Source organism: Pipistrellus hanaki (genome assembly GCF_964339955.1).
Source record: "Pipistrellus hanaki genome assembly, chromosome: X".
Taxonomy (NCBI): domain Eukaryota; kingdom Metazoa; phylum Chordata; class Mammalia; order Chiroptera; family Vespertilionidae; genus Pipistrellus; species Pipistrellus hanaki.
In genome coordinates, this window is record NC_140524.1 from 84,477,878 (window position 1) to 84,494,201 (window position 16,324).

The following is a 16,324-nucleotide window of genomic DNA, read 5'->3' on the forward strand; positions in this document are numbered from 1 at the left end:
CACTTTCTGGCTGTGTTTTGAGGTTTGAACCAATGGGCTTTTCTGATGGATTGAATGTGGTGTTTGTGAGAAACAGATGAGTCAGAAAGGAGTCTAGGTTTTTGACCCGAACAAATGTAAATACATATCAATCCCTCTGACACGAAATGTAGAGGTCAGTGAGATAAGGAGGAACCAGCATAGCAGAAGGAATAAAGACAGTTTTTGAGGTAGGAGGAAAACTCTCTGCACTTCTAGTCTAGGAAGCCAAATTAAGAAATATTTTTAAGAAGTACCCTCTGAGTCGAAGTATGCTGAGGCCTGGAAATCAGCCTATGAATGTGGTAGCATGGAGGCTATTGTGACATTAATAACAGTGTAAGGGAATAGGTGTGAGGGGACCTCTTTTCTCTTTTGTAATGGGGTCAGCTTTTTCTTTGGAAGACAGACCTGTGGAAGGCCAATTTTTCTCCTTGGTGGCACAGGCTTCTTTGGAGTAAGGGCTTTGCAATCCCTTTTCCAGAGCCACATTTCTCTCCAGAATTAGCTTTTGATGGTTGTATAATTTTTATTTTACTTTTTCTGTAGTTTTAACAGATATTTCTTTGAGAAAATGAGAGAAGATAGAAGCATTAGGAACTAAAATCTAATATAATTTTGGTTGGTGTTAATCTTTACTTGAGAGTATTTTTTCCATTGATTTTTTTTTTAGAGGGAGAATGGAAGGGAGGGGAGATAGAAAGAAGAGAAAGAAAGGAAGTGGAGAGAGAGAGAGGGAGGGATGGAGAGAGGGAGGGAGAGGGAGGGAGAGGGAGGGAGGGAGGGAGGGAGGGAGAGAGAGAGAGAGAGAGAGAGAGAGAGAGAGAGAGAGAGACACTGCAAGATAGTGATGTGACAGAGGGAAAAAGACAGAGGCACATCAATTGGTTGCTTCCAGCACGCACCCTGCTCGAACCAGCAACCCAGGTACATGCCCTTGACAGAGAATGTAAGCTGTGGACCTTGGATGCATGGGCCAATGCTCCAGTCACTGACCCACACTGTCTAGAGCTAAATCTAATCTATTTTAAAACAGAAGTTCATATATTTAATTTGAGAATAAATGCATGTATGTCCAGATCCAGGAAGAAAGGGAGTTTCAGTGATATTTTTTAATCAACTTCTTCAATGCTGGAAACCAAGATCAACAGTAATTAATATAAATGTCAGAAGTCTGGCAGAAGGCTGACCCTGGACTTTCCTTTGAAATTCACAGGATGAATTTCTATTTTATGACCTACTGCTGACTCAGTGGCCTAAAGCAAACACCCCCAAAACCTGATAATCTTACTGTTTACTATAAACATTACCATTGATATGTCTGTCTGCATTCCTAAGGGTAATTGTGTATTCTAGTAAATAAAATCAGCTGGGTAAGAGACTCAGTGGAACTTGACTGCCCTAGTCAAGTTTGCCCTGGCCTCCCCCCATATTAATCAAAATTAATCTTGTTTTGTGTGTATCATTTGTTTGTCAGCTCTTTCTCCAAGCCTTAGAACCAGAAAGCCATGCTGGCTGTGGCCTTTCACACTTCAACACTTTATATGTGGAAACTTCTCACACATTTCTGTGAGCAGGGTGCTCCAATTCACCCCATACCAGTTTTTCCTAACCTTGTTTTGAAGATTATTGAAATCACCTTTCATAGAATGACCACATGTGCTAGTTTGTATTGGAAATTCTCAGTTTATGTCATTCTGTTTGTCACAGCTCTATTTTCTCTTGCTTCCCATTTGCTATAAAAATTGTCTGAATTTGTGGAATAAATTATATGGAGAGCCTCCTCTAATCCCCTCAGAATTCCTGGAGAGCAGGTATCTTTATTGTTATTTTACATAGAATATATTAAGGCTCAGAAAGGCAGAATCATGTTCTGAATGCCAAACAGGTGGTAAGCAGTGAAGACAGAATTCAAACCAACTGAGAACAGCGTGACCCCAATGCTTTTCTTTTCATTACCTTCTTGAATGTTTTCTTGCTTTCCTACATTTTCTCATTTGAAATAGACCATCTATAGCTGTGTCTGAAATGAAATTTTTTTGACTCTTCACTGTTTTTAAAGTGATGTTACTCAACAGAACTCAGCTATCAAACATTTGCATCTATGTGGAGGGCAGTAACTGCTTCTTCACTGGGCCTATTCTCTATTTATGCACAATATTTATTATCTGCCTTACTCAGTTTGCATAGTACATTTATGCAAATGGGGGATAGTAATTGAGCTCTACACAGAGTTGTCAATCAGCCTATAGACTGTCAGTATCCATTCTAAGTGACCAAACATTCTCTCTGATTTGGTGGCCATGATGCATTAATTATTATATATTTTTAATATTATCCCTGATTACATTCAAATTATTAGGTCACATTTGCAGTGAGTTGTAGTCAGATATGCTCAAATCTGTTTTATTAATTTCTATTGAAATACTAATAGAAGCAGCAGAGTATGTTTGAAAGAGAGCTAAACTTATACATAGATGGTCAGGTTCTAATATTATATCTAAAACTTGCTACATCTAAGATCTTGGATACATGACAATCTTATTGATGCTCAGTTTTTTCTTATATGAAATAGGGTATCATAATGTTGGTTCCTGACAGAATTATTATGATGTATATATGGAAAATATACATGAATTGTAATTTGGTAGACAGTATAAAAGGAAGTCCATTTTTATCATGGTTATGTAACTTCTCAAATATCCACAAACCTCTGTCATCTCACTTTCTTCTTCATAGATTATTGCTTTGTTGTGGTGATTGTTATTGTTATTATTTACATTAGAATTACTGAAATAATGTGGTTAACCAAACACGATATTTGAGCTCAAACATTACCCTGATATATTCAATTATAATTTTGTTTCTCTGTTAGTAGTACAGGTTGATTATTCCATTAAATGCTTAGCATAAAGAAATTATTATCATGACATTTAGAAGGCCATTAATAATTTCTTTTCACCATTTATGAAGACATCATTTTCTGATTCTACTCTTTATATAATATCATGTGAAGAAACTCATATGGATAAAATAGAAGCCACTCAAATAGGAAAGAATAGATCTAAAATTGTTTAACTGAAAGAGTAGCAGTTTTTATCATTGTCCTTACTGTTTTGCTATAGTGCATTCTTTTTTTCTTTTTTATTTATTTACTTATTTTTTATGATATAGTTCAAATATGGGACACCCCAAATTGTGCTGTAACTCTATAGTTGTGAATATTATGTTTAGATGGAATGTGTTTTTGTTTTTTTTTCCTAAAGGACTCAGAGTCCTTAGAAATACAACTAACCTTTCATGGAGAAAAATTTTAAAGTGTTGGGAAACTCATGAGCCACTAAGCTGCTAAGAACAGAGGATTTAGAAGACAAAAGCTGAGAATTGAGAAAATGTGAATTCCCTAGCTTTGCCTAGGTTCCTACCTTTAATAAGTTGTTGTGGCTACTTCATTCTCATTGGCATGTTATTTCAAATATCAAGTTAGAACCTTCAATGGTATCCACATGCTTGTGTAAACAAGTCAACAATTTCTGTGTGAAAATGACTTTCAAGATAAGCCAGAAGTTTCACCTGCTAATTGGTATGGGATGCAGGGTGCATATAATCTCCAAACATCACAATTTGCGTGCTTTGAAATTTCAAGTAGAATACAGGACATTAATATGAGTCTTTTACCTTTGGAATTTCCCCACCAATGAGGTGAATTGGAGTTTTCACTTGCTGCCCTTGACAGCACATTGTAAAGCGTATACCAGTATTTTCCAGCTAAGCTATAAGTACTTAAAAAAAAGACTATCATTTTATAGTGTTTTATTTCACTTGTCATTTATTCTGCTAATTTTTATGTAGTTTATTTGTTGAATATTACATTTTTCTTATTGGATGTATAATGTTGTCTCTTGGATCTTTTCGTTTTTTCGCAATCTTGACCTTGAATCCAATAAACCTAGTTCAAGAAATTCTTTAAAAATTAGTTTTTAAAATCTATATTTAATTATGTCTATTCTTTTTTTAAAATTTCTTTATTGATTAAGATATCACATATTTGTCCTCATTCCACCTATTCCCATCCCAAACCCCTCCCCACGCATCCCCCCAACCCCTGTTGTCCATGACCACTGGTTAGACTTATATGCATGCACACAAGTCCTTTGGTTGATCTCTCCTTATCCCCACCCTCCCCTACCTTCCCTCTGAGGTCCAACAGTCTGGTGTCTATTCCTTAAATTGGAGAATCTTTTGAAATATTGGAAATATTTGCTGTTTCCCTGAAAGTATTCCTGATGTTTCCATATTACCTATATCTAAATTTTATGACTATGTATCTGTTTATTTTCAAATGGAGGACACTAGATGTGCACTGTAAAAGTGACACTTGACACATGTGGCTTTTAAATTAAAAAAAAATTTACAATGAATTTATTCACTCACACTTGTCATGTTGTGTATGCTCAACATCCACACGTGGGTAGTGGCTACTCTCTTGGACAGTGTAGATATGAAATATTTTCATCTTTGCAGAAAGTTATGAGCAAATATAGAGTGTGCATATATCTTTTATATGTTCTCCCACCTATATACAGTCCAATATTATGTTTAAATGCCTATCAATCTAAATAAAGATTTGAAGAAGTATGATGTAGGATAGTCTCTGGCCACAAACTCAAGTGAAATATTTGGATAATATTGTTAATTATAGAAGTATTGCTTTTACTACATGCTAAATATATTATAGCTTGCTTTTTCTGCAGTTGTGTTTTAGAACATATATATTGTTATAGCCCTATCTTTTTAGTAACTATAGTAAGGTAGCTGAATCATGGTTTAAAATTGAAGTCTATGTAGAGACATTATTAAACTCAACATATTGAATGCTATTTTTTGGTTAATTTCAATGTATTTTCATTGTTCAAAAGTTAACTCTGATTGGGAGAAATGAACAAATAAATTTAGAAATCTTTTTGAAGCTGAATCTATTTTTCCTATAAATGGAAGTACTTTGACCCTTTTAAAGGGAAAAATTAAACTGCAGTTTTGTATTTAGATAAATGTGGCTTTTCTAAATTAGTTATGCTAGTTTAGTTTTCATGCTTGTTATACACACTGGATTTTCTATTTGATTTTTATTACAGAATATATACTTTTGTTATGAGGAATAATTTCAGTGGTGTATGTTTTTTAAAAAGACAAATCCCATTTTATTTATCTGACACTTTATCTTTTCATTGTTATAATTTGCCTTTGTTGGTTCTTTCCCCCCCTTTTTTGCAGCCTTTCATAGCAATGCTTCAGAAACTATTATGTAAACAGGTTACAAGTAGAAATCTTATTAAGAATAATACTAATTCAGTGTGAAAATGGCATGTGCTTTCATTGCCATATTGATGCTTCTGGTGCCAAGAAACTGGAGAATAAATCTTTAGATTCACATGATAAGCTGACAGAGTGAAATATCTTAAGGCTTGAAAGGGCAAATAGAAGTTATAATTACTGCGCGTAAGCTACACAATCCTTGTACTGAAATCTTCACCTTTGCTGTCATGCTGCAGGCCATAGAACGAGAAAAAGCCGAGAAGTTCAGAAAACTACAAGATGCCAGCAGATCAGCTCAGGCCCTGGTGGAACAGATGGTGAATGGTAATTACGTAGAGTTGATTTATATAATCTTCTTAGGGATTTGATAAATATATAGGTTCATATTTATCAGCTGAATTATACCAGACAAGCACTCCCTGAATGCACACTTAAACTAAATTGACCTTTTAAAATAAATTTATCTTTATTGTTGAAAGTATTACAAATGTCCCCATGATTTTCCCCCAATGACCACTCCCCCATACACACCGCACACCCCTCCCCCCAACCCTTCACCACACTATTGTCTGTGTTCATGGGTTAGGAATATATGCATATAAATTATTGGGCTACTCTCGCCCCACTTCCCCATCCCTGCTTTCCCTCAAAGTCTTCAGGCTAAAGTAAGCTTTTGAGCTTTTTGTTATTTTTCTTAATGATAAGGAAATTAGTAGAGGAAATTCAACTTTCAGTCCAATGAAAGAAAATGGAATGTGGTAGAATATTTTATAAATCTGTTACAAAGAAATTAATGTCAATGCAAATCCTGCTAGCATTTGTCAAATAATTTAAGAACAGAAGGCATAAGAAATAATGGAAAATATGTGCCATCACATAATGTGTGTCAAGTGATTGTAACCTGATTTTAAATCATTCTTGCAATATGTTTTTCCATACTGACTTACATTATGTGGAACGTTTCATCAGCATAGTTGTTTGCTAATAATATATTTGACATTTGTTATGTTTCCTTTCCTTTTTATTTCAGTCATTTTAGAAATGTCTCCTAAGGGGAACTTTTATTTTATTTTTTTAATTTTACATTTTTTCAAATGAGGTGAAACTTTGTTTTTCTTTTTAAGAGTGGGATAAAATTAATCTGCTAACACTTAGTATTTCAAAAGCTGTCCACACAAACATGTTATTGACATAAATTGTGAACAGCCTGCTTTTAAATTGTTCTGTTACTAGGTTCATTTCCTGATATAAGTAATTTATGAAAATCAGGAATAATTCGGTTTTAAAATAATATTTTTTTTCAGTTTTCAAAGGATATGTTTACAAAACTATCAGAACCAAATGCAACAAGTGTTTTGGTCATGCATTATCAGCATTTTCAAGAACCTGCCTACATTCTAGGGCATGAATTCTGTGTATGAGTTATTGTTTGCCTTAATTGCCATGTTGGCATTAAAACGTTCAGTGATCTTCCTAGGAAATCAATTCATTTTCTTTGCCTAATTAGTCCCAAGACTATATTTGGTTAAAACAAAAACAATCAAAATGACAGTTAAGGATTGGGTTAGAATTTAATGTAAACTATTAAAAGGTTATCATTTAGGTGCCTGTTGGCCAAGTGGTTTAACTGATAACCTTGACAGAGGCAAATTTATGTTAAATAAATTATATGATATGAGGTATCTCTAAAGCAGGCTTCCCCACAAGTTAGCTTAGTAAAACTCTCATATTTACCAGCCTAGAATTTCATTTCTCAAGTTTGGGCTATGGAATTATAATAAAACACATAACCATAAAAGATACTTATATTCTTGTCCTTTTATTGATAAATATCTATTTCTTTTAACATTACATATCTTATTTTACAATTAAGACAAAGGAAATCATTATTGTACAATGTTATAATACTCACCTAATACAAATATATATATATATATATATATATATATATATATATATATCTTTTATGTATGTTTTAAAGTGATAACACTTAACATATAGTATATAATATGTATAAAGAATAGCATAAGTATACCTGTTATATTGTAAAGAAACCATTTTATAAGCTCTATTTTATTTTTATTTTTAAATATATTGTATTGATTTTTTACAGAGAGGAAGAGAGAGGGATGGAGAGTTAGAGTTAGAAACATCGATGAGAGAGAATCATCGACCAGCTGCCTCTTGCACACCCCTACTGGGGATGTGCCCACAACCAAGGTACATGCCCTTGACAGGAATCAAACCCGGGACCTTTTAGTCCACAGGCTGATGCTCTATCCACTGAGCCAAACTGATTTTGGCTAAACTATATTTTATATGTGTAAATACATACATAGAAAACTAAATTTTCTACTGTAAGATTAGAGTACCTTTCTAAAATATCTACAATAATTTTGAAACTCTTGATCCCAAATGGTACATCAGACATGATTCCAGATAACTTTTGATCATTTCTAATTATTTACTGAAAGAACAAATTTTTAGAATCACTTAACTAATGTAGAAAACAAAATCTTTAGTTCCAAGGACAATTTCTTGAAAGAATTTAAGAAAGGTGCTGAGAAACAGGTGGGAGGGATTGTAAGATTATTAAAGGTGCAGAGGTTACCATGATGCCAATGCAAAAGTAACTTTCATTTGATGTTGCAAAGTTTTATTAAAAATCAGTTGTATGTCTTAAAAACACATGTTCATTTTGAAAAATCACATAGAGGTTATGATTAATTTTTGGATAATTTTCTCTTTGCTGCACCTTATCAAATGCGAAGAATTATATGTAGAATATTAAAATACAGTTAATATTCAATATAGCACACATTTTAAACTATTTTGTGAATTTTACAGTACAGTGATTTATATTTGAAAAATATGCAGAGATCCAGTAAGATATTTTTATTAATTTATTCAGAACCTTCAAAAAAATGAGATTGCATAAATTATTTGCATACTACTTCAAACCTATATATGAACAATTTTCTTAAGGATCCCCCAGTTCTTTTAGAAGAGTATAAGTAATCTTAAAGATCTAAAGAGAGGCTATAATGCTGCTAACAGAGAGAGTGTTAAACTAAAAAAAAATCATAGTTCCAGAGTTTTGACATAGAATTTTGGCATAATTTTAAACTGATTTATCTATTTCTTAACTACGTTATCTGAACTAACATTAATTTGCTGCTCCTATGTCAACATCAATTGATAGATAAGTATGGGGAGCAGCTTGACAGAGTATTCATTTTAGATAAATTTTTCACGGATATAATCTTTATGAGCCTATTGTCACTATTATCAGATTGGTATAATAGCTTTATTCTCAAGAAATTGTTCACTTCCTAGAACATTAATAAGAATGTGAGACTAGATTGGGTAACTATTAATATAATTATGTTTCCTGTAGCTGAAACAATTTTTTGAAAAGGATACATATGACCTTTTTTAAGGTTGAGTTTTATATTTATTTAAACACAAAATTCTGTAAAATAATTATTCAGATTTATTCTGAATTATTTTTATAAAATAATAGCCTCCTATTAGTTAAAGTAAAACAAACAAACAAACAAAAAATCCATCTGGTTGAGATAAATTGTTTTCCTTTCTTAATATTGAAATTACCAAATACAATTCTACCAAATCATTTATTTTAGCCCAGTGGGTGTGGCTCAGTGGTTGAGCTCCAACCTATAAACCAGAAGGTCACGTTTCAATTCCTGGTCAGAGCACATGCCCGGGTAGCAGGCTCAATCCCTATTATGGAGCCTGCAGGAGGCAGCCAATGAATGATTCTCTACCTTCCTTGATGTTTCTATCTCTCCCTCTCTCTCTGAAATCAATAAAAATATACTTAAAAAACATTCATTTTAAAACATATACAAGCATAACTCAATTTCCCCTTCTTTTAGCTATAAAAAATGGTTTAACTATAATTTCCAGAGAAACTATAATTATCAAATAGGGTTAGTGATAGGAGTTTTCTATATTAAATTGCACTTCACTTTCAATTTTTAATTATAGTTTTCTATGTGTTAACTAAGATTATGAAGATATAACACCAAGGAAATATTTAAGTACCATTGGCAATTATTGTAAAAGAACATTTCAAAATCATCATCACCTGAATGTTAGATTCAAGTTTTTAAGGTGATACCTAATACTAAGTCTGCTAAGGCTCATAATTAAATAGCACAGAATGATAACACACAGTCAAGAGCTCTTCAGATATCCTATCTAATAAAGAGGTAATATGCAAATTGACCATCACTCCAACACACAAGATGGCCACCCCCATGTAGTCAAATATGGATGCCTAAAGGTGGACACAAGATGGCCTCTACAAGATGGCAGGCAGGGGAGAGCAGTTGTGGGCAATCAGGCTTGCAAGGGAGAGCAGTTGGGGGAGATCAGGCCTGCAGGGTAGGGCAGTTGTAGGGGACAGGCCTGCAGGGGAGAACATTTGGGAGTGGCTCAGGCCTGCAGGGGAGGGCAGTTAGGGGTAATTGGGCTAGAAGGGGAGCAGTTAGGGGATGATCAAGCTACTAGGCAGAAGCGGCTAGGGGCAATCAGGCAGGCGAGTGGTTGGGAGCCAACAGTCCTGGATTGTGAAAAGGATGTCCGAATGCCTATTTAGGCCCAAATGGGCAGTCAGACATCCCTAACGGGGTCCCAGAATGGAGAGGGTGCAGGCTGGGCTAAGGGCCACACACCTCCTTTGCATGAATTCCATGCACTGAGCCTCTAGTATAATATTACTTAACTATGTTTTTCATAATTTTGTTTATAGATTATTAAATACTTTATAGGAATTATGTCATTTGAGTTTGATAACAAAATCTTATCAGATGGGCAAGGTTAGTGATTATAGTCAGTTTGGATCACCTCAAAGCCAAATACTATCTTTTTTTCACATTATTGTTAAGGATTTTCAGTGACAATTATATATTTTAATGGGAAGAGATTCTGCAACTGGTCTGTATATCAACAGTGCATGGAAGTAATACTATATGCAGTCTTCCACCCCTCCATAAAGGAATGAGTAGTTTTCTGCAGTTGCATCCATTTCCTCTTCTATTACTCTTTCTTCAGTTCTGGGCAATTTCTTTTATATCTCCTGTTTCTCTGTGGGATTCATGCAATAATGGCCTACACGGAGTTCACACTCTATAAATATTGTTAACTGATAGACACATTTATCTGCAAAGGAAGAGATTCTGTGCTTATGTAAAGGGAGGACATTATAGTAGTCATTGTTGTAGAAAATTAGTCATAAAAACAAATGTGTTGGAATCTGACATTTGCCTTATAATTCAATAATGTTTAGAAATAGATAAATTGTAAAAAGAGATAGATTAACAAATATATGTTGTATTTACTGAGGATGTGAATTTTACATAAACATTAATTTTTATTATTTTATTATTTAAATATTTTTATTATTGAAAGTATTGCATAAATTCCCCCTTTTCCTTGTTGATCTCTTCTAGTCCTTCCCATCCCCCATCCCAAACTTATTAATTTTTAAAAGGCATTATTCAAAAGTATATGAGGTAGGAGTTATATAAAAGTTACTGAGGTCAAAAGAACCTCTGGAATGTAGCCCATAATACTCAGATCTTATTTTCAGGAACTCTGAATAAATTTCCATTATATTTTGTCTGTTACATTGAGTCGCAAATGAACTTGTAATGACCTTCACTTACTATGCAATTAAAATCAATGATTATTTATTAGCAACTTTATTTTAAGTTTTTATTCCAAATATTCTTCTAATTCAAGATCTCTGAAAACAAAGGTTTGCATTCTTTTACCCTGACTCCATGGCTAATGATGAATAATCTTGATGACAAATACTTCACTTTAAGTGGAAGTTCTGAAGTACTTGCATGGAAGGTGGTGCACAATTAAAATTATTCTAACAGTCTGTTATGCACTGTACACAAGTAATAAAATTAATGGATGCACTTCAAGTAATGATCCATTTCCTCTGAGTGCAATATATTTATTCATAGACTATTTCAGGGGCTGTTTAGAATATGAGATGTGAATGGATTATGATCTATTATCTTTGAGATTTTAATGTGCTGCTACAAAATAGTTTCTATAAGTATAGTTCATAATGTCTGGTGAGTTAGTGTTTATATTCCTAAGTAACTAACAAAGAATTAGAAAAACATATGCTCCAATAATTGATACTTAAAATTTTGCAGATATTTACATTTACAAATTTTCATAGAGCTTTAAATTTTCAGTTAAGGAGCATAATTCTATGAAATACATGTAAAAGAATTGTACATAATAGTAAAATAATTTATCTGTAAGCATTTGAAACAATACCCTTATTTATTATACAAAAGTTTTAAGGGACTTAAACTGAAGTAATAGCATTTTTAATTTTAGTTTAAGACATTCTTATTAAGTAATGTGACATGTGAGAATGCTTTTGTTCTCTCAGCCAAGTTTTTTAAAGCAAACTTGAAGCAGGAGAGACTGTGTGTGTGTGTTTGTGTTTGTCTTTTAGCATCTGTGGATATTGCTCCCCTAATGTTTTTATTTATATGAAGTAAGCTATTGATTTGGTGTTAGATGAGTTGATAAGTACAGTGTATTTTTTCTATACCTATTCTAAGCTGAGAACTTTATCAGATACTGCCAAGCAAGACATTTTCCTTAGAAGGGTTTTTAGTTTAGGAAAACTTATACTCGAGTTGCACAGGAAGCAGATTAACGCATGAATTAACACAAATCCTTCATAATAAGATGCTGATTCTATGGGGTCCACATCATATCTGTGCCAGTGCCATTTAGAAATTTTTGTTTCTGATTTGTGGCATAGCTGTCCTTTATAATTTAATTTCAAATTGTTATAGATGTGTGACCAAATATCCCAAGATTCCCTAGTAATCTTATGAATTTGTTACTTATTAATAAATTCCTTTTACATTTTATACATAAACTTTTTTAATGTACATTTTATTGATTTTTTACAGAGAGGAAGAGAGAGGAATAGAGAGTTAGAAACATCAATAAGAGAAAATCATCGATCAGCTGCCTCTTGAACACCCCCCACTGGGGATGTGCCTGCAACCAAGGTACATGCCCTTTACCAGAATCGAACCCCAGACCTTTCAGTCTTCAGGCCGAAGCTCTACCCACTGAGCCAAACCAGTTTCATCTATACATAAACTTTATATCACACTGAACACAAAGTGCCTAGAATTTGTGCACTGGGGCTCCCTAAGCCTGTGGGGGGTCCCTCAGCCTAGCCTATACCGTCTTGCAGTCTGGGACCCCTTGGGGCATGTCCCCTGTGGGGGTAGGCCTAACTCAGCAGTCAAATATCCTCCAAGGGGTCCTTAGAGCTGCTGCTACAGAGGCAGGAGAGGTTCCTGCCACTGCTGCTACACTCGCCAGCCATAAGCCAGGCTTCTGGCTGAGCGGCACTCCCCTTGTGGGAGCACACTCCATTGAGCATCTACCCTCTAGTGGTCAGGGCGTGTCAGAGCGACTGGTCACCCTATGGTTTGGTTAATTTCCATATTAGGGGTTTACGTATTACCATACTAGAGTCCCGGTGCACAAAATTTGAGCACGGGGCCCCTAAGCCCAGCCTGCACCCTATCCAATCTGAGAATTCTCAGAGGATGTATGACTGCCAGTTTAGGCCCAATCCTGGCAGTCAAACATCCCTTTCACAATCTGGGACCACTGGCTCCTAAATGCTCACCTGTCTGTCTGCCTGATCACCCCTAACTGCCTCCCGTGCTGGCCTGGTTACCTCTAACTGCCCCCCCCAGCCTTATTTCTCCCCCAACTTCCCTCCCCTGCCAGCCTGATCATGCCTAACTGCCTCTGCCTGCCTCATTGCCCCCAACTGCCCTCCTCTGCCAGCCTGAGCATCCCTAACAACCTCTGCCTCAGCCCCCACCACCATGGCTTTGACCGGAAGGAAGTCAGATGTCTGGAAATGGCCAGTGGACCCAGCATAATTAGCATATCACCCTTTTAGTAGTATACATTTATTATATAGGATAGGATTGATTAAATGGGGCGGGAGGAGAGAAAGCCTTTTGCAGCAGGAGGAGATATTCTTGGCAGACAAAAACACATAATCCCTGTGTCTGGACTGATAGCCAGCCATATGCACTATACTGCCAAACCAGTGATTAAAAAACAGAGCCACTTTCTTACACCTTACACCAAACAGCTGTTGCCCTTAAAACCCCTCCTCACCCTCCCCCCCCCCCCACCACCACCCTAGGTTCTGCCATCGCCATTCACCCAGATTAGGTTCTGATTGGTTGGTTTCTATGCTGATCAGAGTCAAAAGCTCTGCCTCCCAGGCAGCCATTGCCTCTTCACAGTTAACCCAGATTTGGTCCTGATTTGTCTATTTTTATGCCCGTCAGCATCTCTGGGCCCATTAGAGGGCCTGATCAGAGAGACGGGGCTGATCAGCAGCCCCAGTGGAGGCCAGAAAGAAAGAGAGGCAAGGCTGCTGGCCAGTCCCAGAGCGAAAGAGATAGGCAAGAGCTGATCAACAGCTGCCAAGGAGGTTACGGATTAGACCCTGCTTCTCTCTCCAGGCCTCTCTTGGGGCCTGATCCACAGCCCCCTGGGCAATCAGTCAAACCTTCAGTTATTTTGGATCTTACAGACCCTGGTGTGTGTGTGTGTGTGTGTGTGTGTGTATGTGTATGTGTGTGTATATATATATATATATATATATATATATATATATATATATATATATATATATATATATTAAGATTGACTAATATTTACTGGTATATGCCAGACTTTGTGTGACTACTTCACATGTATTGATTTCATGCATGAGAAATCTGAGACCCAATGAGATTAAATAACTGAACCCAGTTCACCCATCTGGTAAAGAAGTTAACATTTGAACTCAGATCTACCTAATAACAGAGCCCTTATTGTGAATTTCTATACCCTTCTGCCTGCCTTCACCATTTATCTTAATATGGAGATTCTTCTTTTACCTATTATTGTATTTTAATGACCTTTAGGTAATTATAAAAATCAAGCTAATAAGTAGAGAGCATTGTACATATCATAGTGGGATTTATACAAATTCACTTTTCTAATTTATTTTAATTCCTCTTACAGTGATGCTTAGCATCTGGACATTTTTGTAGGGGGCTCAACATATTGAGCTGGTCATTAGGGGTAATAATCAATAAAGACTCATTACATTTTATTCCTGGATTTTAATAGATACACCAGAAGCTATTAGTACTTCATTATATTTTCTTTTTTTTCAGTTTGTCAATTCATTATAGTTTGATTTATATTTTTCTGATGAAATTAACATGTATATTATACATACTGAAAATTAACTAATGATTGTATTTTTCCAAATGCTAGCAGGTCTTTAAATGGTTGATCTCTATCTGGTACAGGGAGATATTTCTCTCTGCATTCCCTTATCATTTAACATATGCTGAAAATACTTCCAAACATGTGATCATTATATTTGTGGCATATTTTTGATTCATTATTTAACATAATTTAAAATGTATCCCTGTGTATTTTTAAATTATTTTATTTTCCAGCCATAATGTTAGCTCTTTATTGTAAATTTTCCCCTCAAAATGGGTGCCTATGTGACTGGAGTTTTGGATTCTTTTATACTTGGTATAAACATCTTTTTATAACTACAGATACTTTGTGGCATTCCCCCAATATACCATTTTTGGTCACTGCTAAAAACCAAATAATCACAAACAATATATCACACAACATATCCAGATTTGCTTTAAAACCAAATTTTTATTTAACTAATAGGAAGGTATTAGAAGAACATTTAGCTTCTATAAATCATGGTCTGCCTCTTATAGCTGAATATATGGAGACATACATATATTATGTTTTTACACTTTATTTTAAAAATCATTTTACTTTGAAAATGTATCATCTGAAGAAAGAGGAAAAGATCATTGCCAATAATATTTGCAAAGTTTGTTCTCTCCAGGGTCATCTTTGGTAGTTTCAAACTTTGAAATTGTGAAATTAAGAGTTGTGTTTCAAATGAGTTGAGAGATGTGGTTTGGCAGCATAACAATTACAGCAAAGTGAATATTAGAGTATTAGAGCATAGGAAAGTAAAAGAGGATAAAATAATATAGTTGTTGAATTTAATTTCATATTTTTTAGCCTTTAGAAAGAGTGAAGCTCACTTAAAAATTAGCAAAACCATAGGCCTTGTTTGCTAGAGATAGTCTTCTATCTTCTATAGTCTTCTAATAACTTACTTGCCTATCAACTAACTACTCCATGAAGTAAAGTAAATGCCTATCCCTAAAGTCGATTCTCCTAGACAACTTGCTCTTCACTAAATCGCTTTACCACTTAGGTATTTTAATCTACAGGAAAAATGTTATAGTGAGTTTATGATCCTTTTTGAGATGCCTACATAGTTTTAATATTTATCATTATATAATGAAATTTATTAAAGATATTACTACTAAACACATATATGTGTATTTGTGTGTAAGAACATCTAAATTTTGTGAATTGATATGTAGCATTGCATAATGTCGCTTTCATAGTATGTGTAGGATAATATATAATTGGATTGGCATTAATCATATATTACCTTATAAGAAATTTAAATAAGATGATATATATTAAAATACAGTATATTTCCTAACACATAATAGGGTCTCAAAAGGCTAAGTGTGATGGTATGTTTATTTTTTCAAAATTTTGCTCTGACACATTTTCCCCCCTGCTATGATAATGCTATAGATGATTTTCAAACTTTCAGATCAACTTCCACATATGTAAATAATATGACAACTTTTTTCATATTAAAATATTATTTTTCTTAGTGCTTGTTTTACTTCTTTGTACCCATATAGACAATCTACTCATTTTTGGCTTTCTGTAGCAGAAACAAAATTACTGATTTTTGTGTGCTTATTTAAATTTATTGGTGAGAGAGAGAGAGAGGAGAGAGAGAGAGAGAGAGAGA

The 16,324-nt window shown here is 34.6% G+C and overlaps 1 protein-coding gene across 3 annotated transcripts in view; it reads left to right on the forward strand.

Moving 5' to 3' along the window:
- DMD (dystrophin) overlaps positions 1-16,324 on the forward strand; it is a 2,141,216-nt gene that overhangs the window by 703,709 nt on the left and 1,421,183 nt on the right. For all 3 annotated transcript variants that reach the window (XM_084869361.1, XM_084869360.1, XM_084869362.1), the window contains one exon: positions 5,571-5,658. In XM_084869361.1, the coding sequence (XP_084725487.1) occupies positions 5,571-5,658 (88 nt within the window). The remainder of the gene's footprint in view (positions 1-5,570; positions 5,659-16,324) is intronic.